Genomic DNA, 27,213 nt, shown 5'->3' on the forward strand with positions numbered 1-27,213 from the left:
TTCATTGTGGACTATGAAATATACCTGAATTTCTATTGCCAAGACACATATCTCCTGTATCTTGTGCACGTACCTCTCTGTAGTATGTAAGTAGTCTAGTCACTAGCCCCATACTGTTTGGATTCCATTCTGCCTAAAATAATATTTCTGGGTTCTGACAATAATATTTTTGATAATGTATTTGGCAGAACTTAAGAGGAATGTTTTCTGAAGGGTTAGGACATTCAGTATATAATAACACATATAGTGTAAACCATAGGCTTTAACTCATATATAAAACAAAATAGGTAACTTTTAGAAGATTCATGTTCTATGAGAGGGACTACCTTATATTTTAAGCAGAATCCTATGTCTGTATTAGGACCACCGTCCCAGAAGCTCTGAGTTAATATAGGTTCGTCCTCCCAAAGGTGAGGAAATTCTACAGTCACCTGAATGGCATGTAACCTCTAACCACTGTGAGTTCACTGACTCCCTCATCACACAGTGCATGGGAGTAACTGTCGTGTGCCAGCAGCTTGAGGTCCTGCTGGAGACCCAAAGGTGAATCCGGGAGCAAATGACAGAAGGGATTCAGGACACATGTGAAAGAATTTATTTTGAAAAAGAGGAAGGTCGACTCTTCTACTAACATGGGAGGAAGGGAAGGTAGTGAAATGGGTGTAAAGTGTTGAAGTGGGAAAGAGGGACTAAGTTTGTGGCCTTTATTGATATTTTATCAGGAAAGTGGAGAAATAAGATCAGCTGCTGATGGAGAGCAAAAGAGGGAAGAAAAGAGAGTTTAGGGCTGAAAGTGAGTTATAGGAACAAGGTAAGTGGACTTTGAGCAAAAATGTGCTAGGAAGTGAGTTAGTGATACTTAATAGACTTGCTCAGTGCAGTGAGGGCCCTGCGAATGAGAGACATCTGAAATTGGTGATCAGTCCTGGCTTCCAAGACAGCTTTTGCCAGGGGTGGTCAGGAAATAGGGATCAGGTGGTGGAGCTGGAGACTTGACACACCACAGTAGGGAAAAATTGAGGAGTGGGAATCTAGCATAATGAGGAGAAAAATTTAAGAAAAGACACCCATAGCTTCCGGTAGGTCTGTTCAGAGGCTGACATGATCTAATAGCCTTTCCTTTTTAAGAGGAAATTGAAGAACTCAGGCTTCTTTTGAAAAGACTTAGTTACTGGGAAATTCTTTCAAGAGCTTCCAGAAGAGAGCTGTCACAGACAATAGTCATTTAGCCCACTCTTGGGGGAAGAAAAGCTAATATTTTTGTGTGTATATTATAGTACATAACACAGTTAAGAGAGCACATATGATTTTTTAATTCTCTGATCACGGTGCTAGAATTTCTCATTTCATACATCATTTACAACTTATTATAGTGTGATCACACAAGTTCAGCCGTTGTATTTTTACATAAATTAGGAGCATTTGTTTTGAATGTTGAGAGTGTTGGCAAAGATCTCTTTTTATAGTTTTATGTCATAAAATTACCTTGAAATTGTAACCTCTCCAAAGTAAAGCAGTAGTGTCAGGGGAGGGAAAGCCTGACTGGCCATGCATGCAGGGAGCACAACTCGAGTTGTTTGAGAACAGAAATAGATGAAGACGTTCAGAGATCCTCCATGGATTGTGGCTTTATCATCTCCTCCATGTGTGGCCTGGAGAACTTCCTGCTGAGTCTAGACTCGCTGGCACAGATTTCACGGTGGGTGTCCACACATCACTGCCCCACAGTGACCTTCCCTTGAGCTTCCTGATTAAAAGACACCAGTGCTTTCCACTCTCTGTCTTCTTTTCCATCATGAGATTCTGCCAGCAGGTGCATGAAAATTGGGATTGTTATCACTTTAGAATTAATCAGATTTTGTGGTTTGCTCCCCCTTTGGTCACACTTCTGTCACATTAAAAAAAAAAAAGAAAGATAATTGCTTTAGAGATGTAGTGATGCTAATAGAAGAGATTTTAAGAAATGGACCAGAAGGAGGATCTAAATTGTAACAAAAGAATAAACAAATAACTCTATTCATGCTGAGAACACCCAGTGTAGAAGTGATCCACAGTTTTTCTCTATAGCATTTTAAGAGCCACACAATTCCAATTTTTTTTGTGTATATATATATATATATATATATATATATATTTTAATTCAAGTTATAGTCAAATAGCAATGTTATGTCAATTTCTGGTGTACAGCACAATGCTTCAGTCATACATGAATGTACACATACTGGTTTTCATATTCTTTTTCATCATAAGTTACTACAAGATATCAAATATAGTTCCCTGCACCAATTATTTTTGAAACTGTAAATTGCTATTATAGTAATAAGTGGCCAGAACTTCAAAGTGACAGAAAACTGAAAATTCAGAGAGTAAATGAATTCCTAACTGGCTTTTTCCTTCCCTTTAGCTCCAAACGCTTAGGCAGCCAACTTGTCTCATCGTCCGAAAACAGTGCAGTGTTTTAGAATGTGATCGGAAGGGCTTTTCGCCCCTATTGCTCTGTTTTAAAAGATGACTAAATTGGTATTCTTCACCAGGATTCCAGCCATCTCTGTCTTTTCTCCCCTGCCCTGTGTCTGCTGCTTATAGGGAATTCAGATTAATTTAGTTTTTCTAAATTCCCTACCAATTAACTTACGCTCACACATAGCAACGCACCTCGCAAAGACTTCTTTGCTATTCATTGCCATTTGTGTTGTAAGGTGATTCAACACTGACAGAGGAATTATTAATGATATGGTCGTCTTTGGTTCTTTTTCTGAAGAGAAGGCTTTACTCTCTGGTTATCTTTATGTTCCCCGCACCTTGCGGAGTGCCCTACACAGGCTGGGCATTGATGCAGTTAAAGGAGGTTTATAAGTCTTTCATCGTTGTTGAGGCAAAATATTAAAACATGTCATCATTGTCTTAATTTTTGCTGGCTTTCTTCCAGTCCAGGGGGAATGTACTTATTAACCAGAGAGAGAACTCAAGGTTGAGCGTGTTGGAAACATTGATGGATTTGTTTCCTGTTACCCTGTGTTAATCAGAACTGTGTTGTAAGACTTGTCTCTAGGGGAGCATCATTTGCAAAACCTGTGCCTAAAAAAAAAGTAAATAAAAATTGGCAGGTAAATTTACACGTAGCCCTCAACTTTACAGCGGTGTGAAAGCAATACACACTCACTGGAGACTACTTTGAATTTTGATCTTTTAAAGCCGTATGTGGTGCAATACTCTCATGAAGCTGAGTGGCTACAGCTCTCTGTCTGCCACGTGATCACAAGAATAAACAACCAATAACACATGTAACCATTCTGTACCTGTAAATCCCTTTCAGTACAGTATTCAGTCAATTGCCTGAGATATTCAACACTTTATTATAAAAATCAGCTTTGTGTTAGATGATTTTGCCCAACTGCAGGCTTATGTAAGTGTTCTGAGCACTTTTAGGGTACACTAGACTAGACTGTTATGTTTTCAACTTACGATGAGTTTATCAGGACGTAACCCTTTGTAAGTTGAGGAGGATCTGTGTGGCATCTTCTAAGTATTTCCATGGAGAGATCTTTGGCTGCAGGTTAAACAGAGACTGCATCTTTTTATTTCCATTGAGTGTCATAGACTTCATGCTGTTAGTGTTGAATCACTGATGTTCATTCATTCAGCAAACAATTACTGCTCTCATTGGGGCCAGGCACTAACCTGGGTAGTGGAGACACGTAAATGAATTAAAAAGTGAAAAAAAATTATTGCCCTCCCAGAAGTTACATCCTATTGATATTCAAAATATTATTAAGTATAACTTAAATATTATATTTTAGTTAAGGAATGTTTTTAAAGGCTAGCGTTTCTATGATACCATCTCTTTGTATGGTAACCAATTTGCTGTTTTCATTTCACAAAAAATACTTGTGATGCCTAAAGCAATGTTTTCTAAACTTTTCAGTGCCTCATAGGACCATTTGCTAATCAGCGTAGAGGCTTTGTAGCTTCCTGGTTTAAAAAAAAAAAAGCATTTGACCTTTAAAAAGTCCAGTTGCATGTGTCATCTAGTTAATAAATAGTATTTAATGATTTAGATAGTTTTCATTTTTTAAATTGAAGTATAGTTGATTTATCATATTGTATTTCAGGTGTACAGCAAAGTGATTCAGTTATACATATACATATATATTCTTTTTCAGATTCTTTTCCAATATAGGTTATTATAAGATATTGAATATAGTAATATAGTTCCCTATGCTGTACAGTAAATCCCTGTTATTTATCTATTTGATATATAGTACTGTGTGTCTGTTAACCCCTTATTCTTAATTTATCCCTCCCCCACCCCTTCCCCCTTTGGTAACCATAAGTTTTCATTTTTTAAAGTTATAAGGAATATAAAGAATCTATCAGTATCAGTAAGCTGTTGAAAGGGACTTTTGACTTTGTCTTATTGCATTTTAAGAAATAGAACTTTTTTTTAAAACTTTCTCTTTAAAAAAAATTATTTCATTTTTTTTTCCCCTTAACGGAGGCACTGGGGGTTGAACCCAGGACCTCCTGCATGCCAAGCACAGGCTCTGCCACTGAGCTCTGCCCCACTACCCCCCAAATAGAACATTTTTTGAGATAATAAATGTATGAATGACATTATACTTACTGTTTTTGCAGTAATCCAGAATTATTTGGATTTTTATTATTCATACTATTCTCATTAGGGTTTCTTTGCCTCTGCTGAAAAAAAACTATATGCTTCAACCCAGAGTAGTTTATAAGGAGCTCAGGTTCACTTTACTTTCAGGACTCCTCCCTACAAAGAGGCATTGTTAGAAAGGTCAGAATAATTATCTTATGTAAATCAGAGCAATTCCTCCCTCTTGAAATGTCAAAGATTTAGTGTTTACAATGGTTAAATTATGTAGATTCCAAGAACATGCATAAAACATTCTTCCTAGAAACAGGCCTGCTTGTTTCACAGGCCCTGTTTCTGTTGACCAGATCCTGTCATCACCTACTTTGAGTCACTTCTCTAAGAAACTTGTTTTCTAGTGGAATTCTTAATGAGTTCTCTAGAGATAGACGCAAGCATTTTCCTCAGTTGCTAAGTTAAACAGTTTAGCTGTTTTAAGGATTTTGTTTGAATCAACAGTGGGATTTTTAGGGTCTCAAGTCTTTAGAACTATAAGTCATCACTGTTTTTCTCAAATCAACAGTTGATCCATATCATTTCTATAATTGATTGATGAGTCAGCAGGTGAGCTGTACTGCAGTTATTTATAACTTTAAAAAGCATTACACTCCTTTTCTTTTGAGCTTTACCTTCCGAAAAAGAGTTCTGATTCAGCTAGCTTTATTTTCTGAAGAGAAAAATAACATGAAGTGGTTTGAGGACATCCTAAGTAGTAAGAAAGAATCAGACGGATGTTCAACATTGGCAGTAGAGGTGACTATAGTTGAAAAAATAATCTCCCATTTTATCATTCAGCTAAAAGCGAAATCCTTTATTACCCTAACAAAGCTATCACATTAGTTGGTTGCTTAGTCCCTCAACTTGAAATATTTTGTAAAGTGAATCTGAGCTTGAGCATTAATATTAAAAAAGAAAACTCAGGGTCTGTCTGCTCTTCAGGTAAACTACCATGGACACTCTGGTATTAAGAGTCCTTCTTGTTTCATTTCGCTTCAGTCAGAAGAGCTCGTGACCCTAATGTTGCTTTAGTTTTAAAATTAGAAAGCACATTAATAGCTTTATCTAGGAAGACTTGCTTGAGAGTTGCTTTCATTTATTTCCAAGGAAACTGTCATTTGTATCAGTCATGTGGTTGGGAGAAGAAAAGGGAGAAACCACTGACCTGAAGACCTAAAGCATTTGTTGCCTGTTCTCTGGTATATGTGACTGTCACAGAAGACAGTCAACAATTCTAACTCATTAGGGTCTAAGTATTTGGGTCAAAACAGTGGTCCTTAAACATTACAAATATTATAGGAGGCACAGTAGGGATGTGAAGACCCTGATGGCACAGAAGAAAGGGCTCTCGTCCAGGCCATCTCCTAATGTGGGTGTGTGCACAGCATTCTTCCAGGGAGCTGGATACAGCCCAGTCCTGACTTACTACCTAAGAGCTCCCTGTATGTTTACAAATGATTGTCCTAGGAACACTGAAAGGGAGAGCCTCTTGATGTGATTCCTCAGAAGGCTGGGAGGACCCTCCCACATCTGGTCTGGAGACCTCCAAGACCGTAGGTAGGGCCTTTCCTTTAGAAGTACAGTTGCTACTGAGGGTTGCAGTAGGAGGAGAGGTGGAAAGAGGAACATTCATCCTGCTGTGCTGAGAAGGGGGAGGAGAAACCATCAGGGTCTTTCCATCCCTACTGTGCCTCCCACATTATTTGCACCGCTGGTGAGAACGTTCCTACCAGATATGCTGATGAAGTGTACCCTTCATTATCAGAAGTTGTTTTGAGTACTTCTGAAGGTCAGTAGTGCAGCTAAGCAGGTTTACAGACATAAACTCCCTGAACACAGATATTTTTGTGGCTTTATTTTTTTCTTCCAGCTTCATGGGTTCTTAATTATTTCTTTTAATGTTATTGAAAATAATTTCTTTTAATTTTATTGAAAATATTTACAGTAAAAACCCTTGGTTCACATGATGGAGTTGGTCTTGCTCTTCTTTGTCCATTTTGAGGTGTTTGTTCTTTTGAAGACAACATTGCACTGTGGTTCAGAGCTGCAACTCTGGAATCAGACTCTGGAAATTAATTTCCTGGCTCTACCCTTGACCATGCAGCTTTGGCCAGCTTACCTAATACCTCGAAGCTCCAGCTTTCTCATGTGGAAAATGGGGATGGGAGGGGTTCCTACCGTATAAGGTGGTTTTGAGAATTAAATGAGACAATCCGTGTAAAGCATAGGCCACAGTGCCCAGCACAGGGTGTATATTTTGAGGGCCATCTGGGATGCTTATTCATGCTCTTATTTCATTTTCTTGTTTTTTTTTTTTCCAAATCCTTGTTAGAAGAAGACAGGTTATAAATAATAAATAATTGTGATTTTTTTCTTTATTTCTAAAGAAAGAATTTGCCACTGTTGATTTATAATGTGATGATTTATAAAGCCTCACACAAGAAGTTCAGGTGGGCACTAAATTTCTCTGGCAGTGAAATTTCCTCCAAGTGATGATTTTCCTCTGCTGGTAAATAGTATAAACTCATTTCTCAATGTTTCTAGAAATGCTCTCTTTGCTTATTCACTCTTTGATGATGAAGAAGGAGGCAATAGTGTCATTTGAAATCATATTATGTCACCATAGATTTTTCCATTACAATATGTTTGCTGTAATAAAGATGTAAAATGTACATGGGGGACAGGGTTAAATAGCATGATCTAGAATCTGGAGGTGCCATGAAGTTAACTAGGTGACTTTCACATCTGATGGTGAGGCACCGTTGATTGAAGTGTCTCTGGAGAATTTCATACATTTCCATACTATAAAGTAAAGGACATTATGGGAAAGAGAGGGAAAGTTGGTTCCCAATAATTGATATTTTGCTGTATTTTTTCCTAAAAGATTGTATGTGTTCAGTCTTTAAACACTGAGGAAGTACCAAGTCGTTGGCTGGCAGCCAAGGAAGTAAAGGTTAACAGTCATGGACTTGCAGTCCAGTTACGATGGAATAGACAGAAACCTCTTCTGATTAGGAAAAAAAAATGTCAATGATGTAATAGAGGTATGCACATCTTATAATAGGACTTTTTAAAAATTAACAAAAACTAGTTCTATTTTCTGATCAGAGCCACCACTTTTTGATTTAAAACAGAGAGTTGAAAATACCTTTGTGTGTTCTGTGACCACCAAATTTTGTGAGGGAATTTTAGAAGGAAATGTCATCCCCTTGTTCAGTTTTTCCCCTACCATTGAAGGCATACACTTTGGGATTCTCCAAATGTGTGTGAGCATCTGGGTGGGTATTTATTTGTAATGCAAAGATTCTGTAATGTGTTGCTATAGTTCTTTTTCTCTCCCCTTTCTGAAACCATTTGCTGATAGAGTGGTTGCTGCATCACCAGATCTGAAGTGGTACTGATTTTGTGTACCAACAACTTGTCACCGAATGAGTTTAAAAAAAAAAGATTTTATTTAATTGGCTAGGGAAGTTTTTTTTTTCCCTTTTAAAAGAAGTCTGGTTTTTAAAAAATTGCACATGACTTATTTCTCCAAATTACCATCTTCAGTCTATTTTTATCTCCCCCTTAAGGCGTGCTTAAGCTAAGAGATATGGCTTAGTCCATATTGATATTCTTTCTGAAACAGGATATGGTATGATACTTGAATAATCAGGATTCTGCCTATACTATTGAAATTAAAGTAGTGATGGAGCAAAAGGAATCTCTGAAATGGAATACTTAAGGAAGCATTATTTTAACCAGAATGTTGATGAAATTTGTGAATATGGAATAATATTTTATATCACTGTGGAAGTTAAGGCCTCAATGTCTAGAATGCCTGTTGACTTTTGTATATTAATATTATTGTTATTTATCATTTTTGACTGAACTATCAGAAGATAAAATGAAGTTTGTTTCAGATGTTTTAGTTGGGACAGAAGAGGAAGAGCGTCAAACATAAATGTACCTGAAAAATATAAAGTAGAGCGTGTGGTTCAGAATCACAAGGGGGAAGATGGTCACACGGCTTGTGTTTGGGGCTGAGATCTAATCCATAAACATTAGTTGGTGACTGATGACTAAGAAGCAAAACCAAATACTGGTCTTAATTCTCAGGAGTTTTGGCCAACTAAAACCAAATACTTAAATCTTTCTGGAGGTTTTTAATTATCTAGTAAAATATATTTTCCAAGTCACTTTTCTAGGTATGTTTCATTGAAAAAATTGCCACGGAACAATTTCAAACCAGGGACTGCTTTGAAACCTGCTAAATCAAGATTCCCACTTCTCCCCTTGCTGTTAGCCCAGGAAAGGCCCACATGGGGAGTCACCCTGACCTCTTGGGACCAGGCTTGGCTGAGTCCATGGGTGTCCCAGGCAGATGAATGACTCGTTCTTTATGTCAGTATTCTGGAAGCATTTGCTCAATTATTCTATAAAGCAGTGGCAGAATTTATTTTTTAGCATTCAAATGAAGTACGAAGGTTTTGAACTGTATATGGCGTAGAATCCCTGCTCATCCACACACCAGCTGTGTGAACTTGGGCAAAACTATTTACTATTTCTCACTTTTCCCAACTATAAAATGGCATAATAATAGTACCGACTTCTTAAGGGCATAGTGAGGATAAAAGGAGGTAATCCATGTAGAGTCTGAAGCAGGGTGCCCATTCTCAAAAAAATAGTGAATCCTCAATAAAGTAGTACTACCTAATCTACAATTATTTAAAAGGGTAATTCATTTCTCCCAAGATGAATTTTTGCACATTGCCTTTTAACATAACTTAAATTGAAATAACCATGAATATTCTTCTACTCTGAAGAGAGCTTACAGTCCTTTTCCTTGAATCATACTAAATGACAATTGGATAAGATTAATTTAACTCTGCATCCTCAGTGGATCTGTCATTCCCAGCCTCCACTTCAGAATTATGTCATATGGAAACTTTGTAGTCTTTTTTTTTTCCCTTGAATTGAAATATTTCATAAGTTTAAAAAAATTTCAGCCACTGATCTTTTCAGATACTGTTTCTGCCTCATTCTGTCTCTTCTTCTATTCTAAAACTCTGTATTACGTATGTTAAGATGTGTCTCATACATTTCTAACCCCCCCTTTTCTTTCTTTCACAGCTTCAGTCTGGGTGTTTTCTACAGATCTATCTTCCAGATTACCAATCTCCTCTTTAACTTTGTGTAATCTGCTATTAAACTTACCTAATGCATTCTTAGTTTGTTATATTTTCTAGTTCTAGAATTTCCGTTTGATCACTTTTATGTATTCCAGTTCCCTGGTGAAATTCACTATCTTGTCATTTATTTTTTGAACATACTAATCTAATCATTGATCATGATTATTTTTTAAAAAAAATTTCTTTTACTATCAGATGCATTTTATTTTTCTTTTCCTTTATAGTTTATTATAAGATACTGAATATAGTTCCCTGTGCTATGCAGTCAGTCCTTGTTGTTTAACCATTTTATATGTAGTAGTGTGCATCTGTTAATCCCAGACTCCCAATTTATTCCTTCCCTCCCCTTCCCCTTTGCTAACCATAGGGGAATTTTATATTCTTCATTTGAGAATCCTTGCAACAGTTTATATTTTCTTCATTCACATCTCAGCAGCCACTGCTCTGTGGAACAAAACATAGGTAATAGGTGTGAAAATTACCCCATAGAATGTGCATTGGTTGTCCTCTCTCATATGAGAGGTCAGGGATAGGCATAATAGAAGAAAAAGACAGGAGAGGCCAGGTAGTTGAATCTGTTAAATACATCTGTCTAGATTTAGATGGCAGAAGAGAATAACAGTGTTCCAAAACAGCCATAAATTCAAATCCATATGCTTCCTTAGAGATCTGATTATGGTTCTCATTTCTCCCCCTGTATTGGAGAAGGGAGGTTTTGGATCATGGAGCCGTTATTTACGGGAGGTACCGAGTAATGAGTAAGGATGGAGACATGGAAGATTCTGAGCCTTATGAATGCCCTAGCCCCACCTTTGCCTGCTTGTTCCCTAGGCTGAAGCTACACTGACCAAGGCCACACCACATGCTAATTTCACATTCTGTGTATGTTGGCTGTGTGTTCTCTGCCTGAGGCAGCCGGTCGTTTGATTGTGTCATGGGCACCAGGACATTGAAACTCAGAAGCTGCTGGTAGCTGGTAGATTAATTGCAGGGGCCAGGGCTGGGGCTGGGGCCGGGATAGGGTAGGGTGAGGGCGTCGAGGGCATGGCGGGGAAGTTGATATTCATTTTATTTTTTTGAAAGTAGTGTAGCACATTACCTTGAATCTAAATGGTGGCCACGTGTATTTGATTTGAATTAATAGCTGATCAACAGCATTATTTGCATGAGCCTTAAATCTGGGTGGCTCTATTTCAAATGCAAGTTCTGTAGGTAGTGTGAGTTCTTCTATTCCTTTGTGGAACCAAAGAAAATTCAAGTTTCATTTCTTGGTCTCTCTTTTTGTGTTTTGGATTGTAGGTTTATAAGAGCGTAAAATATAAAATAGTAAGCCTTCTAGCGGATGGTTACCACTCAGAATGGTGTTCTTATGTGATGTTAATTAAATGCTGTGACAAAAACATGAATATAAATCTTTAGGTACAAATACACAAAACACACTGTCACATTTTTTTCTTTTAGTGTACTTATTTCTACCTTTTAAAATAGTAACAGTGATGTCACTGAAGTGGAAGCCTATTCTTGGAGAAGTCAGTTTTTGTTTGCATTTAGACTTACGTTTTCAGCTTTTGCACTTGCTGCTTACCCAGTTTACTCATACGTGAAGCAGATGTTTACCGTCTTGAGAGCTTTCCGAATTTACACATGCAGTTTTGATGTCAGATGAAAGACGTAGAAAGTTTGAACTCTTAGAATGAAGGGCAGGTGAAAGAAGGATGAGTCCTTAAATATTAAATAAATTTCAAATTATTAAACTTCTTTTCTCTTGTAGTGAGAGATTTTTCTTGAGACTAAACAGAAATGGGCTTCCCAAAGCTCCAGATAAACCAGAACGACATTGCTCCCTCTTCGTGGTAAGTAGATCTTATTTTATCCGGGAGGCAGATTCTTCCTTAAGTACTTTATCTTGCTCAAGAGAAACAAATTGTTGTGCAAGAACATAGTGAATGTGCTTGTACTTTGTAAATCTCACACACACACATTATAGTAGTGCCCAGAAACCTGAATACCACCATTCCTACTCACACCTTTGTCCCTTGAGTGCGTGTTAGAGCCTGTTGCCCTGTGGCCAAAGCACCGTGGTGATAGGCTCAGCATGGCATATGGTATTTAGTATCTACTTAATAAGTGTTTAAAGAATGAGTGAGTGAGACATTGAAATAAAATGGGCTTTTCTTTTAAGTCTTATTTGACATCCGTAGGCTTCCAGTAAAGTTGATTGTAGTAGTGTTTTTAGAATGAGATTTGAATGATATACTTCTGCTACAAAAATTCCATTAAGAATGTCTATGTTCCTCTTTGTCTTTCTTCTGATATTTGTGAAAATAATGTGCTATGCCCTTTAAATGCTTCTGCATAAACTATGAGTTCTAAAATAACCAGACTGTTGTTTCTTGGTAGGATTTGGGTAGCAGCGAGCTCAGAAGGGACATCTACATCACCGTGCACATCATCCGAATTGGTAGGTACCCCACTTCTTAGCGAAGACACCAGGGAGAATTGCTGAGAGGTCTCTGTGTAGTTGTGATTTATTTGCTGTCTGGATCAGAAAGAAGTCAAAGGCAGATCTGAATCCAAGAATCGCAGAATTTGGGAACTGTTCCCTGATCTCCCCAAACTCTCATAACACCATAAATAGATTTTGTTCTCTTTCCATATAAGTCATTAGTTAGTTTGTTGTGTTTGTTAAGTTTGTTTTATTGGACTCCCTAGGCATATTTGATTCAAAACCTTGGTATTTGTCTTTTTAAATTCTAATTTCTGTTAACAGCATAAATTAAACTTTTAGGCACTGGATTTCCTACAGGTTTATGAAAACTTTACAGCAGTTGGCATTTTCCAAAGTGTAGAATGCTACCGAGCAATATTACAGAAAGTGCTATAAGAAAAAGGTTATGAAACACTGCCGTATATATTTTTTCTCTTGTATAATTTCATCAGCTTATTAAAGGGTCTAAGAACTCCTACAGGGAAAAATAAAAATGTCTCTCTAAACTTTGTTGATCCTAGCTCTCTCCAAATTTGATTTGACTGTAAAAACTTTTATGTAATGAAACATTTATTAACATCTTGCAGAACACACTTTGAGTGTTCTTTAGTGAACTTGCATATCAGAGGCAGAATATGGTCACTAGTTTTTACACATATTATGCCTCTAAAAGCAAGCATTTAATGGCACAGGAACGAGGTAAAAGGATGAATGGTGTGGCCCACACCATTTTCTATTAAAGCTAACCAGCCAACTACTAATGAACAGGTGGTTCCCACTCCTTCGTTAGCTGTGCGACTTTACTTGCTGGGGAATACTTCTGCAGCATGGTAGTATCTCGCCAGGCAACCCTGCAGAGTGATCTTTTCTTTCATAGTCTTTTATTTTATGCACATGATACCCACATTGTGCATTGAGAGAGATGATACAACATGTCATTTCAGCATAGATTTTCTGTAAGCCATCAGAGTGAATGTTGAATCAGAAATTACCTGGTGCCCTTCCTCGAGCTTTGGTCAAATTAAATCTTTACTGACATTACTGCAAAAACTTGCCTGATGATCACTCCCATAAGATCACAGGTAAGAAACTCTAAGAAAGATGAAGACTTAGTCTCCTGCCGTGTAATTAAGGACTAGAAGATTCCTGTCTAACAGGGACAGATACTTCTGTCTTCTTCTAGAATGTTCCTTGTACCATGTTTAGTAGGGAGAGGGTACTAACCCTCACTGGCTGCAGAGGCAGTAAGAGCAGCTGCCTCAGAATTTAAGCCTGAATCTTTGCTTGGGAAGAAGGGGAGGAAAATAAGAGAAATAAATAGTTTCCCTACCTCATTCGTTAATAACTGTATAATTTCTGTTCAGCAATTATTATTTCAACTTATAGCAAGATAAATAATGACCATTTGTAACTACAAAGGACAGACCTGAACATTAATACTTATATCACTTATTTTATTTATTGGCCCAACAAACCCAGTAGATCTTTTACCACATTCATGTACACCTACCACACAACTTTGAATACGTTTAGGAATAGCTATCCCTTTCTGAGCAGGAACAGTCAATACCAGCTTTCACCAGAAAACAAAAGCATCTCTAACCCATTTTCTACCACAAAGAACACTCATCCCTCTTATCACTATATTAGTAATTATCGCAACTCCTGGCTTGTTTACCCAACCAATAACCTAGCTGTATGACTAACAGCGAATATTACAGCTGGATATCTACTAATTCACTTAATTGGAGGAGCAACCCTAGCCCTAATAAGCATGAGTCCTACTACAGCCTTCATTACATTTATTATTCTTGTTTTATTTACTATTCTTAAATTCACAGTAGTCCTTGTTCAAGTTTACATATTCATCCAATTAGTAAGCCCTTACCTGCGTGGTAGTACCTAATGACCCATGAAACCCGTCACGTCCCCCAGTAAAGCCCAGCGCCGACCTCACAGGAGCCCTCTCAGCTCGTCTGACGACAGCCATCCCATTCTAACTCAGCGTTTGTATTATCCTTAGGCCTGTTAACCAATATATTAACAATACATCAGTGATGACGAGACATCATCCAAGAAAGTACATTTCAAGGCCATCATACATCAGTCGTTCAAAAACGAAGTTCCTCTTTCTTACTGGTTTCTTTTGAGCTTTTTACCACCTTAAGTGGTATTCCAGGTTCTACTTGTAAGCATTTCTCTGAAAATGATGTATTGCAGAGACAATTTTCCATTATTACTGAAGAATGAAGGCCAAATTGGATACTGTCGCCCCTTTCTTTTCTATTTAACTTTGAATTTGGAGGAGCTGGAATCACCCAGATGTGCTATAGGAGAATTTCACTCAGATGAAAACTACTTATGGATCTGTTACCAAGCATCTGGAAACAGAGCTGCAGACTTTTTTCATTATTTTTCCTCATATTAACCTATTCTATTCGAGCTCCCTTATGCTTTTCTGTCTTCTGAAGAATCCATTGGTAATTAAATACAATAATAAGTTAAAATAGTGTCTCAACAACACATTTAAAAATATGTACAATTGAAACAACTTGAAACTGTGTCAGAATAGAAATCACCCCAGGAGAGTTCAGCCCGAGTACTGAGTCAGGAAAGAGCTTGCTCATTTGATTCCCCAGGCTGACTTGCTACATACCTTCAGGGAGGAAATCTCAAACTGCTTCCTTTCAGAGGTGAAGTAAGTGAAATCACTTTTTTTGTGTGTGGAAATTTTTTAAAACAGAAAATGAAGTAGGCATCATTACTGCCTTTTTTGATGTGAACAGAGTTCATTTGTTCTTGGAAAATGGAAATAGTTTTTCCATACACATTAATTAGAATTAGAAAAAGGAGGCTCAAGTCAGGTGATTTCCCTCCTATTTAATGAATTATTAGTTTGCCAGGGTGGCCCTCACAAGGTACCATGAATGCTCTGTGGAGGGTACCCCAACATGGGCTCAGCGCCAGTCTTCCTGTTTTACTGCTGGCAGCTAGGGCCAGAGTTTGAGCTGTGTGCCTGAGGTCACACAGCTCAATGGTTGGAGGGGAGAGTCCAGAACCAAAGCAACGTCTTCAGTGGCCTCAAGCCTGTGTCCTTTCCACACTGCCTGTTCACATTTCGTATGGTCCATCTTGTAGCTGTATGTGTCTCTCTTTAAGATGGGTTAATCAAATGGCTCCTTGGGCCATGTGTGCTTTTTAATCAAACAGGTCGAATGGGTGCTGGAGAGAAAAAGAATGCCTGTAGTGTCCAGTACCGACGACCCTTTGGCTGTGCAGTTCTTAGCATTGCCGATCTGCTGACAGGAGAGACAAAGGATGACCTCATCCTGAAAGTGTACATGTAAGAAGCTTGCACGTGGCGGAGGCTGGGGCGGGCTCAGGGGCACGTGTGGATCCTACCTGGTGAATGCTGCCTTTCGTGGGTAATGGAAGAGAGCAAGGGAATTGAAATTATGAGCCATTTCTCAAAAACTCAGTAATCTGTAGATCCGTTTTGGGTGGGCTCACAGATCACCATTTGCCTGTCAGAGGAGTTATGAAATCAGAACCTAAAGACAGTTCAACAGTTGGGTGGATTGTCCACTGTGTAGAGTATCTCCCATGAATTTAAATCCTAACATGTCTTTACCCTTAAAGACTTCATTTGTTCTTGGAAAATGGAAATAGTTTTTCATATACATTAATAAGAATTAGGAAAAGGGAGCTCAACTCAGGTGATTTCCCTCCTACTCAATGTTTTTACTGGTTTGCTAGGGCTATCCTCACAAAGGACCACAAACAAGGATTCTTAAATAACAGAGATTTATTGTCTCAGTTCTGGAGACCACAAATGCTAGATCAAGATGTTGGCTCCATGGGTTCCTTCTGAGGGCTGTGAGGGAGGACCTGTCCCCTGCCTCTCTTTCCTGGTTTCTGGTGACTTGCTGGCAGTCTTTGGAGTTTTGGGACTTGTGGGTGCATCAGCTGACCTCTGCCTTCCCCATCAGGTGGCTTTCTCCTTGCGTGTGTGTCTGCTTCTGCGTCCATGTTTCCCTGTTTTATGAGGATATAGTTAATGTTGAGTGAGGGCCCAACCTAACAAACCTGATCTTAACTTGATTAACTTTGTAAAGACCTTGTTTCCAAATAAGTTCCTCAGAATGCGGGCTAGGACGTCCATTACCTTTGGAGGGTTGAGGGGAAGGGGGCAGGGGCAGACACAGTTTAACTCATAACCCTCTGCTAAGAAAGTCACTTAATGTATTCCAAAGCTTAACTTAAACGATTTTTAAAATGCACATTATTTCGTATCACCCAACCCTGAGCACCTCCCCAGCAGATGGAAAATGGACATATGACACACAGTGATGTTCTCAGAGCAGACCCAAGGGGGTTAGGGAATGAAGGACCGGGATTCCACAGTCCTAATTTGAGGACTAGGCTGCTGACCACCTCTGAGAGGGAGCTTACTTTAATTTTCTGTTCCGGGTGTGGAGTTGATGTATCCAGTACAGTGCTGACTGTTTTTCCATATGCATAACACACGTGGCCCACTGCCTGTGGGCCACACACCCTTCAAATTGCTTTTTGACCACAGCTGCAGGATTTCATGAATTTATCCATCCTCTACCCGCTGCCCCTGGGACCTATGTCACACATTTGCTAATTAGTTGACAAAGATTAGCTTATAGCCTGTGGTTTAGGACCGGAAACTCTCTTTATCTCTTTTGAGAGGGATAAAATCCGCGACTTTGATTTTAAATTTGAAAACTTCTGGTGAAACTAGTGGGTAGTAAAACTTGCTACTCCTTTGATCACATAGTCAGGTTTAAATCCATGATAATGCCCTCTCTAAACTTGCGAACATAAAATGTCCTTTATTTGCAATAATACTGATGGTAATAGGCACCATTTACCGTGTGCTTCCATGTGCGAGGAACCAGGTGAAGCACTTGGCATGCGTCATGTCACTTTGTCCTCGTGACAAACCCATGAAACAGATGCTGTTTGCCCATTTTCCTCCATTGAGCAAAGATGCTCAATGAGGCCCAAAGTCACCTGGCTAATCAGAACAGGAACCAGATGTGAAGTCAGGACTGTCTGACTCAGAACCTGAGCTTTCTTGTTACCAGGTTGTATGTTTCCAGGTGGGATTTCACACCACCGTCGAGTAATGGAAGGATGGTGCTGCCAGGTGGCATTGCTTTTTAAGAAAACTAAAATTTCTCACAAACGCAATCTCATTGTTTCATAAAGTGGTCTTTCCAGGTGTGGGAAGTGACTGTTAGATTCACCTTGCCACTGGGGAAACTGAGGGACTCTAAATTCCATGGTTCCTCTTTGATCATACAGCCAGCACAGCAAGACCCATGAATTCCAGCTCTGCCTATGAGAGGCACTCACTCATAAAAATATATTGTACCTCTGTTTGCAGTACTGTCTGTTTTGTTATTGTCTTTTTTTTTTTTCCCCTGTAAGCGTCAAATAAAGGTTTGGGTTATTCTTGCTGCAAGAGAGATCCCTTAAAAATACCAGTTTCTCAAGTCAGAAAGCTCTTACAGGAAGAATGCTAGCCAATCAAAGCCATCATTGTAGGTTAAGAAGAAGGTTTGAATTTAGTAAAACAGTTTAGGGAAGTGCCTGTTAGGAACAGTTTGGAGGGACATTCTGTTTGTGAAGGTGACCAAATCCCTAGCCCATCTGGAACTCAGAGACCAGTAACATACACCTCATTTGAGACTGTGAGACATGTCAGTCACATGCTTTCAGGGCTCTTGTGTTATTTGGAGGTGTGTAGGTTAAAAGCATGAATTCTGGAGTCACTTAACTGTCTAATAGGAAGCAAGCCACCTTTCTTTCTTCCCCACTGAGTTGAAATAAGAAAACTGGAGGCAGAATGTACTTAATGGCAATTTGGTATCTTTCAGCTGGACAGGTGGGATGGTTTCATTTCACCTTAATTTTTCAGCCTTCTGAGATTTAGCGCTCTGTTTGGTATCCTACTGTTAACTGGTTCAAAAATAACCTTCAGCCACTTCTGGCATGAAGTAGTTGGTCATGCATTATCAGTAAAGGTCATTCCTACTCATCTTGGGGCAACTATGCCAAAGCTTACAGTCCATTGCAGTATATTGTTGAGGACTCCAGGGAGGTTTAAGGAAGTATATTATAGTGGATATAACTTACTGTAGGGCAGGTGTGCTTTAAGGTCATCATCAAAGCTTAACAAAGTGATTGTGTTTTCATAGGTGTAACACGGAGAGTGAGTGGTACCAAATCCATGAAAACATCATCAAGAAGTTGAATGCGCGTTATAATTTGACTGGATCCAATGCAGGTGAGTGTGGGACTGGCTGACTCCTTCTGCTTTTCATTTCAGGAATTTTCTTTTGTCTGTGTAAGAAGAATATGATGAGCCCTTTGGTTTTCTGTCTCTTCACCCCCTAAAAATGCTCAGTCAGCATTCTAGTACACACCTCTATTCTATGATAGGCTTGTGACTATAACTATCTAAAAATATATATTCTGTTTTGAAAATATATTCTGTCTTGGTTTGAATCAAGGCAGAGTATCTGAATTTGTTCCTTAGTGCCAAGTCGTGACACCTCCAAGTTATTAACTGATTGCTAAAAACTAAATGACAGATATGCCCGGATTTATGACTATTGTGTGGAATGGGCTTGATGAACAGAAATCTGTCAGTAAGATCCAGAAAAAACAAGTTTCACTGCCTCTAGCTGCAAGTAACTTTATTGTACTGGAGAATATGCAGGTTCACGTATTGGAAATGGCTAAGAAAGAGTGTGATGTTGACTGTAGTGTTATGTAGAGAGAAACGTACGCATGTTTCTTCAGCAAGAACTGAAATATAATATAGCAGTATAGGTTATATATGTTATGTGGCACATAGCCTTATATTAGTAATATACTTTAGAATATTACATAGCACATCTAGATCATATAGTATATAGAGTGACTTCTTTAGTTTCAGTCAGTAGACAAAACTTAGTGAATATTGTTTGTTCCCTATCCCACCTTCAGACCCACATTGAAGCAAAACAAACTACAGTTGTGTGCTTTAATTTATATATAGAAACTTCAAATTAAGTAAGCCATTATTTAAACAATGCATTGTTTTTTATGACTGATTTTTTTTAAAGTACCTTGTCATAGATATTTGTGTTATAGCCCAGCTTGCCTGGCAATTAGAAGAACCAGAGTGTAAATTCAGACCATCTGTTTTGGAGGCCTGTGCACATCTTGCCAGGCAAAAACAACCCACAAAGAAAAAGTCACTGCAGACAGAAACTTTGTGGTTCTGTTCAGTGAGAGCCATAAGTATCCACAGCTGACACTTGTGCTGGTGTTCCAGGCCACAGTGAATGGTGAGGTCAGTTTTCTTTCCCTCTCCCAACAGTTGGGGAGGTCACTTAGCTTTTATTTGATTGACACAAAGTCCTACATCTACCATGAGATAAGCAAAAGACTTGCACTTAGTATGGAAGGCAGAGTCTCTGAAGGACCAGGGGATTTTAGTAGTGGAATACAACGTAAAGGAATGAGAATACTTCAGAAATTGTGCTGTGCACGCCTGTCTTTACTTTTTCTGTAAGAGAATTATGATAACACGGTGAATGGGCCGAATGGTTTAGTTTAAATGGACCATCAGTAAGATGGTAGAGCTACTACTTTTTTAAACTTACCTTGCTAAATTCATTGGCAAACTTCTAGCCAAATCCAGTAGTTTTGTTCACACCTTTTGGTGTTTCTTATGCCTTACGCCTTTATTTTTGAATGTCTTCTGTACCTGGGCTGTCCAGTTTGATAGGCACCAGCCACTGTGGCTGTTGAACATTAGCTATGAGGCTAGTACATCACTGGGATTGAGGTGTGCGGTAATTGTAAAATACGTACTAGATTTCGAAGGTTTGATACAGTAAAATGAATGTAAAATATCCCCTTAATTTTCACATTCATTGTATGTTCAAAGATAACATGGTGGATGTTTGGGTTAAATAAAATATATTACTAAAGTTGATTTTGTTTCTTTTTACTTTATAACATGGCTACGAGATGATCTTTTATTTCATGGGAGGCTCATATTATAGTTCTATTAGGCAGTGCTGCTCTAGACTCAATTTAAAGAATTTTCTTTTTAAGTTCTTGTGAAGCTTCACAATCATTCATTATGCCTTGCTCCTTTCCTTCTGCCTAGTAACTTTGGGCAGAGATGTCTGTAGCGTTAGTGTATCTTTTTTCTCCTCCCCAAGGGTCCCATTACTATTTATTTACTTACATTTGCCTCCTGTGTGAATAAACAAATATAAAGCTAACTCTGAACTTCTGATTTTTCCCATGTATTCCCTTCCATCCTTCCGATCATAGATGCAGTCTTGGCTAAGCCAGTGTGTTGGCCTCCTCTGATATACTTCTTTCCAAACTCCTTGTCAACTCCAACACCTTTCCTCTTTCAGCCTTGAAATTCTTCTGTCATTGAGTCATTTGAATATATCATTGTCCAGACTGAGGTGACACCCAGTTGCCTCTTGATTCATGGTGAGGTACTCAATGAGAGTCTTTGATTTGTACCTCCAGGTAGATTCCTAACATAACTGACCCTGTATCCCGTGAGGTCAGGGTTCCAGTCAAGACAAACCACAAATTTCTCTCTGATTACAGCAGGGAGTCATCTCTTAGAGAGTATAGCCTCTGAGAGCTTTGCCTCTGGAAGTAGGATGTCCTTTGTTTGAATCTGGTTTTACTGGGGCTAGTAGTATCATGCTCTAAGGGTTACTGGAAGGATTGAAAGAGAAAATGTATGCAAAGCACTTGATACACAGTAAGTATGTATTTAATGTTAGCTCTTACTATTGGTTACTCACTTTGGAATCATCATCTGGAATATTCTATGCCTTCCTCTTAAGTTGGGTCACCTTGTTTTGTTTTCTCAAAATGGATCCTGATTTGATCTTCTTAATGAAGACTTTGAGAATAATGCAGTTGGATTATTGATAAGTTGGATCATTGAACTGACCTTTATTACTCTGTGTCTCTTCCATCTCATCTCTGCTAGTTGACTGCTAACATCTCTTCCTAGGTCTTCCTTCTGACTACATAGACTAACTCCAGGGAGGAAGGGTGGCACATTCCGTAACCTTGGGAAGTTTCCTGGGTGCTTAGACGTGCTCCATGTGTTCCATGTACTTTGTCAATTTTATTGACCAACTGACCACTTATTCTTCCCAGAGTCCTGAGTGAGGCTTCCAGAAAGTAAGATCCAAACCACCTAATTCCCTGACTGTTAACCTGTTCTGGCTACAGCCATTGTACTGAAATGAAAAACCACGTGTTGCATCTTTGGAATGAGTGAAAGAAACCTTTATACCATAGAGCTCTGTCTAAAGGGTTTCCCCTCCTTTTGGAAGACTCCATCCTCCATTTTGCTGCCTACTGTGACACTTAGATTCCTAGGCAGCCGAATGTATACTCTTTATACTTGGCTTTTGCTGTAAGGCCCTGTCTGCTCTCCTGTCCTAATGACCTACCCCTCTCCATCCTCCTTTTAAGCCCGAGTCCCAGCCAGCTGCACGCAGCCAGCATCTCCATGCCTTCTATTCCTTTCTTCCCCTCCTGATCCCTTGAGTTCCCTCTAGGCAAGGCAAACCCAACCCTAAGCCTCATCACTCCAAAATACTGCTCCAGAGAAATCTCAGGAAGGAACTTCTAAAAATGAATAAGTAAGTCCTTTGCTCTTTCCATTTACGTTTCTGCCCTTTAGTCTTGGTGGGCTTGTCAGTCTTGTCACCTTGATCCATTCCCCATCTAGAGGGAAGACAAGTATGAAAACAGCAGATAGATTTTCAGGAGCTGTTTGGCTTTATTATTGGAAGGGAGGCATCTAATAACTTACTTAAAAATAGTTGGGGAAGGAAGGGTGTATAAAATTGAAGTCAGAAATCGAGGTACCTAATGTTGAAACTCTCACCATGGTTAGATAGGCTGACTTCCACCGTTTTCTCCTTGGACCATGGAGCAGTTGATTAAATGGAAGCAGTGCAGCCAAATGTTTTCAAGAGAATTGAGTTCACGCAACAAAGTATTGTTCTTTCTCCGTTTTCTCCTGTTATCCCTTGGTTATTGTACTAAAAAAAGAAAGAAAGAATAACTTTAAAATTAGTTTTAGAGTCAAATTCTACCAACTAATTTCCAGGCCCTTTATGCTTCATTGATGTCCTCCTATCTCTTGGAGTTGTAATTTTGTCTTTTTAATAGACAAAAGAATTTGTCTCGTTAACTGGGTTTTTTTCCCTCTAACCTAAGACAACGTTGCAAAGGTACATTAACCGCTATCTTTGTTGAGTTTAGAAACTCAGAGAAAGTTTTGTGATCCCTTTAACTTATAAAGGTACAAATATAATGGAATTAACATTTCTGTATGGACAGATCTAGTTCAGTTGGGTAATTCGACATTTCCAAAGTTGCACTCTGTGGGAATTTTAAAATCCAAAAATAATATTGTGAGAATTTGACATTCTAAAAATAGCCATTAAAGTAAGCCTGGTTTAGATTTGTTGAGCAAATGGTTATTGTAAATGTCACCTCTGATAGACATTAGCATTTGAATTCTAGGAATGTGAAATAAGACTGAGCCAATATGATTTACTGAGACAAATTGAGTTCTATGACTTGAAATAAGTTACGTAAAAATCATTGGCTCTGGTTAAGTGTGTCCTGAGAGAAACTTAGGAATCTTTTCATATTATCTCTATATTTATGAAATCCTATTTCCTGTAGTTTGCTCATGTAGCTTACAACTAGAAGAAATCATATTTGCTAATCAGGTCAGTTTCTACAATCTTATTTTTGACTTAGTAAGATGAGTGTTGTGGTTGCATTCTTGCCAACTGTATATTTTAACCTCTACGGAAAGTTAATAGGAATTGCCTAGATAAAGAGCTCACGTGTACAAAGTAGGCAGTTTAACCCTGTGCAGGAAGTAAATGGTGTTGTATTTGGCTGGGGTGAAGGGAGGCTTTGAGAGTTAGATAGCATTTGGGGTGTTAACATTCTGTCCTCACATAGCCATGTCATCCCCTGTTGTTGTCTAATGGAGCCTTATTGAACTGGTGTAATTCTTAAAGGTTTTATCAAAGCTCCTCATTTTTTAATGTTGCATTTAGAAACTTTGCTTTCTAATATTCTTTAAAGAAAAGTGATACTGTTAGCAGATAGAGGGACCCCTTAAATTAGGAAGCCCACCAAAGCATGGGTCCTTGCCAACAGCTATCCTTCATACAGCATAGACAGAGGGACAAAGTGAACAGCTACTTTATTGCTCAAAGGGGAAATGGAAGGAAAGTGCCCAAGCAGGGAGAAGGAAAGAAAAATACTCAAGCAAGGAAAAGAAGCACTTGAGCAAGGAGCCAGCAGCCTAGATGGCAGGTAGAGACAGCTCCAGCTTGGATCAGGCCACATGGATTTTTCAGTGACTTCTGCCATCATGTCCTCCTTCCAGGTGTGATGGAGCCAGTCAGTCCTTGTATGGGCTTTCCCGGTTGTTGTCATGGCAGTAATCAACTGTCATGGTGCTTGTGGGTGTGTCATTTAGCATGTTGATGCATTACATTGAGCATATAATGAGGCTCAAGTTCCCCTGGAAGGCAAATCCTCTAGCATCTTGATTCTAATCCAGCTCTAGTTTCTTCTTTGCAGTTGCCTCCTGAGACTTAGATAAAAGTAATTGGTTCCTATTCCAGGAAGGGGCAGGGGTGTGGATTCTGGGGTCAACAGCTTTGGTAACCAAAGGGAAGGTTGCATTTAATGAGAATGCCTGCGATCTGGTAGACTGAATGTTCCCCCAGAACACCGTCTCTGAAGATTCTGGTCAGCCAAAAGACACGAGGCAGGGGTTGGGGGACCTTAGTTCCTGTAGACAAACTTAAAAATATTGTCATGTATATTTCCTGAGGAGGAACCAGGACCCTACCCCAGGGCTGCACTATTGTTTCTCCGCTGCTCCTCCCTGTTTTCTTTATTCTGTCCCTTCCCTGATTAGTAACTGTTTGAATCTGCACTTTGGAACTCAGGGAAAGTCAAGGAGGATGCATGAAGCCTATTTCCTACAAAAGAGAAATGGGAGACAGAAAGGATTTGTATCAGGGAGAGCCCACAGGGTACTGCTCCGTTTCAGTACTTATAGGCTCCATCTATTGGCTGGACATACAGTATTTGACCTTTTTGCTCATTTTGGAATTTCCTAACATCAAACTATGCTCTCTTTTTTATTCTTTTGAAGTTCTTAATGATTAATGTTACTTTCAGAGAAGTTGCAAGAATAGTACAAGGAATTTCTAATTCTCAAAGGTTAACATTTTACTGCATTTGTTTCATCTTACTTTTTCTTTGTATATACATATTTCATATATATGTATAATATGTAGGTGTGGATTGTATAGTTATTTAATATTACTGAATTGATGTAATTCCTAAGGACTGCATCAGTGCCCCTTGTCCACTGAAAGAAATACTCAGCCTAAAAGTTGAGTTATGTTTTATATGGCCGGGATGACAGCCTCTCAGATGGCTCTGAGGGACTGCTCCAAAGAGGTAGGGGAGGAGCTAGGATATATAGGAGCTTTACAACAAAGACCAGGTAGTTGGAACAATAAAAGATTACTCGTTATCTAAAGAAAACCAGGCATCTCAAGATAAAGAATTTAGTGCTTTTCTTTGTGTGGGAGGGAGCAAACATTTGGGCTCATTGAATTCATTCCTTTGACAAGCATCTAGCTAAATAGGGCCAGTATCTTGTCCTTTCTTATTCTGAGTCCCTCAGGGTGCATCATTGTGAGTGGCTGCATGCTGCAGGCTTGTCTTCACTGTGGGGGGTGGCGGCAGCCGCTGATGACTTGATGGTTTCAGCATTCTTTGTTTACTGATATGGTTTGCAGTATTTTTCTTCACACCCTGTATACACACACACACACACACACTCTCTCTCTCTCTCTCACACACACACACACACACACACATGCACATTCATACATACATATCACACATATGCACATTCATACATACATATCACACATACATACATTCTTTTCCCACCTAAACTTTTTGAGAACAAATTGCAGGAATGATTCCTCTCTGCTCCCGCTTACTCCAGGTCGTGGCAATGTAACCACAGTCCAGTGATCAAAATCAGGAAGTTAACATTGACATAATACTCTTATCTCATCTACAGATCTTATTCAGATTTTGACAGTTTTCTCAATGTCCTTTATAACAAAAAAAAAAAACCCAGATTGTATAGCAATGCAGTTGTCATTTTTTTTAGTTTCCTTTTATCTAAACCATTCTTAATGACAGTGGACAAAAAAAATACAGATCAAAATATGATATTAAACAGTGCTTTAAAGATATTTTTAAAGTTTCATGCGGTACTTAGAAAAAAACTGCAAACTCAAATTGTAAGCTAATGGGAGTAGTAATTAGAGCCTAATTTTTTTTCCTCTAAATTACTTATATTTTGCTAATTTAGATATAATCACTAGCAATACTGTTCGGAAGATTTGTTATGTAGAAAAAATTTGCGGTTAACAGCAAGTATTTCAATAAATTAAAGTAATCAGATATTACATTCCACTCATGTATATACTATGCTTGATACACATTTTTAAAAAATAGTTCTTAGCCAGTGGCTTACTATGTGCTTCATACCTCGAAAAAAATTGCAAGTTAAATAGTTAAAGTAAAAAGCAAACAAACAAAAACCTTTTTAACCTTGAAATAATCCTCAGTGTATACCACTGAAATGTTCACACCCCAAATCAGGATAAGGATTGAAACTTAAGGTGAAATTTCTCCTTTGTTCGAAAGAAAATGTTAATTCCCTCTGAATGGTCTCATCCACTCCTGCAAGCATAGCTTCCACTACATGCCCGTGGATCTCTCATTTCTGGTCAGTAAATTTCTTTTCTGGTTCAGACTCAATGAAAGTAAACAACTTCAGATGTCTCTTAAGTTCCTTAGTTTGCCATTCCATAACTTACTATGTGTTACTTCAATCATATTTTCTCTGTAACTCTTAGCCATGGGCTAACTACTTCTTTAAAGAAAACATAAAAGCTTTCCCAAAACTTTGAAATAGCAAATCTGTAAACTAGCAGTTAGAATCACAAGATTATTTGCTGATGCTTATACCTTTTATACGTTAGAACACAGGCATCCCAATGAAGAGGGTAGCAAAGATCTCAGGGAAGTGATCCTTAGAAGGTGAGCCTGTAGTCAGATTCTTTGATTTATCCCCCATGGTGTCAAATTTGTGTCCTTTAAGAGTTAAGTTTGTCAAGGGAAAATTAATCAATAGTCAATCTAAGAAAGGAATGGAAATTTTAGTCAGGCCAAACTGAGGATTATAACCTGGGAGACAGTCTCTCAGAGGATTTTGTTCCAAAGAGGTAAAGGAGGAGATAGATACATACGATTTTGGTGAAGGGAGTATGTGCAGTCAGGCACACGTCTCAGTAGAGGGTTGCTGCTTGTCACTAGGAACGGAGTAGTGCTTTTCTAAATAGGGGAAGATGCCGGGAGTCAGGTTCATAAAAAATTTCTCATGAAGGTATCTCACTATCTGAGGGCCAGTTCTGTCAGTTTTCCCAGAGTACAGAGTGCCTCATCCTGATCTCCGCCTTGTACTGTAGACCAGTGACTGCAGTGGCCAACGGCTTGATTCTTGTAGAACTGGATGGTGGGCAACGTGCTTTATTCTATAATCCCTTTCCTTTAGGTCTCAATTTAGACCAAGGTTTGAGAGGTATTTTGTGACCAGTTTGTCCCATGGTGCTAGGAATGCTCAAGACAAAGATTTCATTGAGGAGCTGTTCAGTGTGGACTAGGCCCTGCTCACAGTGGCCAAAAGC

General features: G+C 38.7%; 1 protein-coding gene across 1 annotated transcript in view; it reads left to right on the forward strand.

Moving 5' to 3' along the window:
* The window catches only part of DOCK4 (dedicator of cytokinesis 4), a 410,882-nt gene that overhangs the window by 208,311 nt on the left and 175,358 nt on the right, over positions 1 to 27,213 (forward strand). The window contains exons 9-12 of the mRNA XM_072964656.1: positions 11,594 to 11,675; positions 12,223 to 12,283; positions 15,521 to 15,653; positions 18,541 to 18,629. Coding sequence (XP_072820757.1) covers positions 11,594 to 11,675; positions 12,223 to 12,283; positions 15,521 to 15,653; positions 18,541 to 18,629 — 365 coding nt within the window. The remainder of the gene's footprint in view (positions 1 to 11,593; positions 11,676 to 12,222; positions 12,284 to 15,520; positions 15,654 to 18,540; positions 18,630 to 27,213) is intronic.

Source organism: Vicugna pacos, chromosome 7 (assembly GCF_048564905.1).
Source record: "Vicugna pacos chromosome 7, VicPac4, whole genome shotgun sequence".
NCBI classification, from domain to species: Eukaryota; Metazoa; Chordata; class Mammalia; order Artiodactyla; family Camelidae; genus Vicugna; species Vicugna pacos.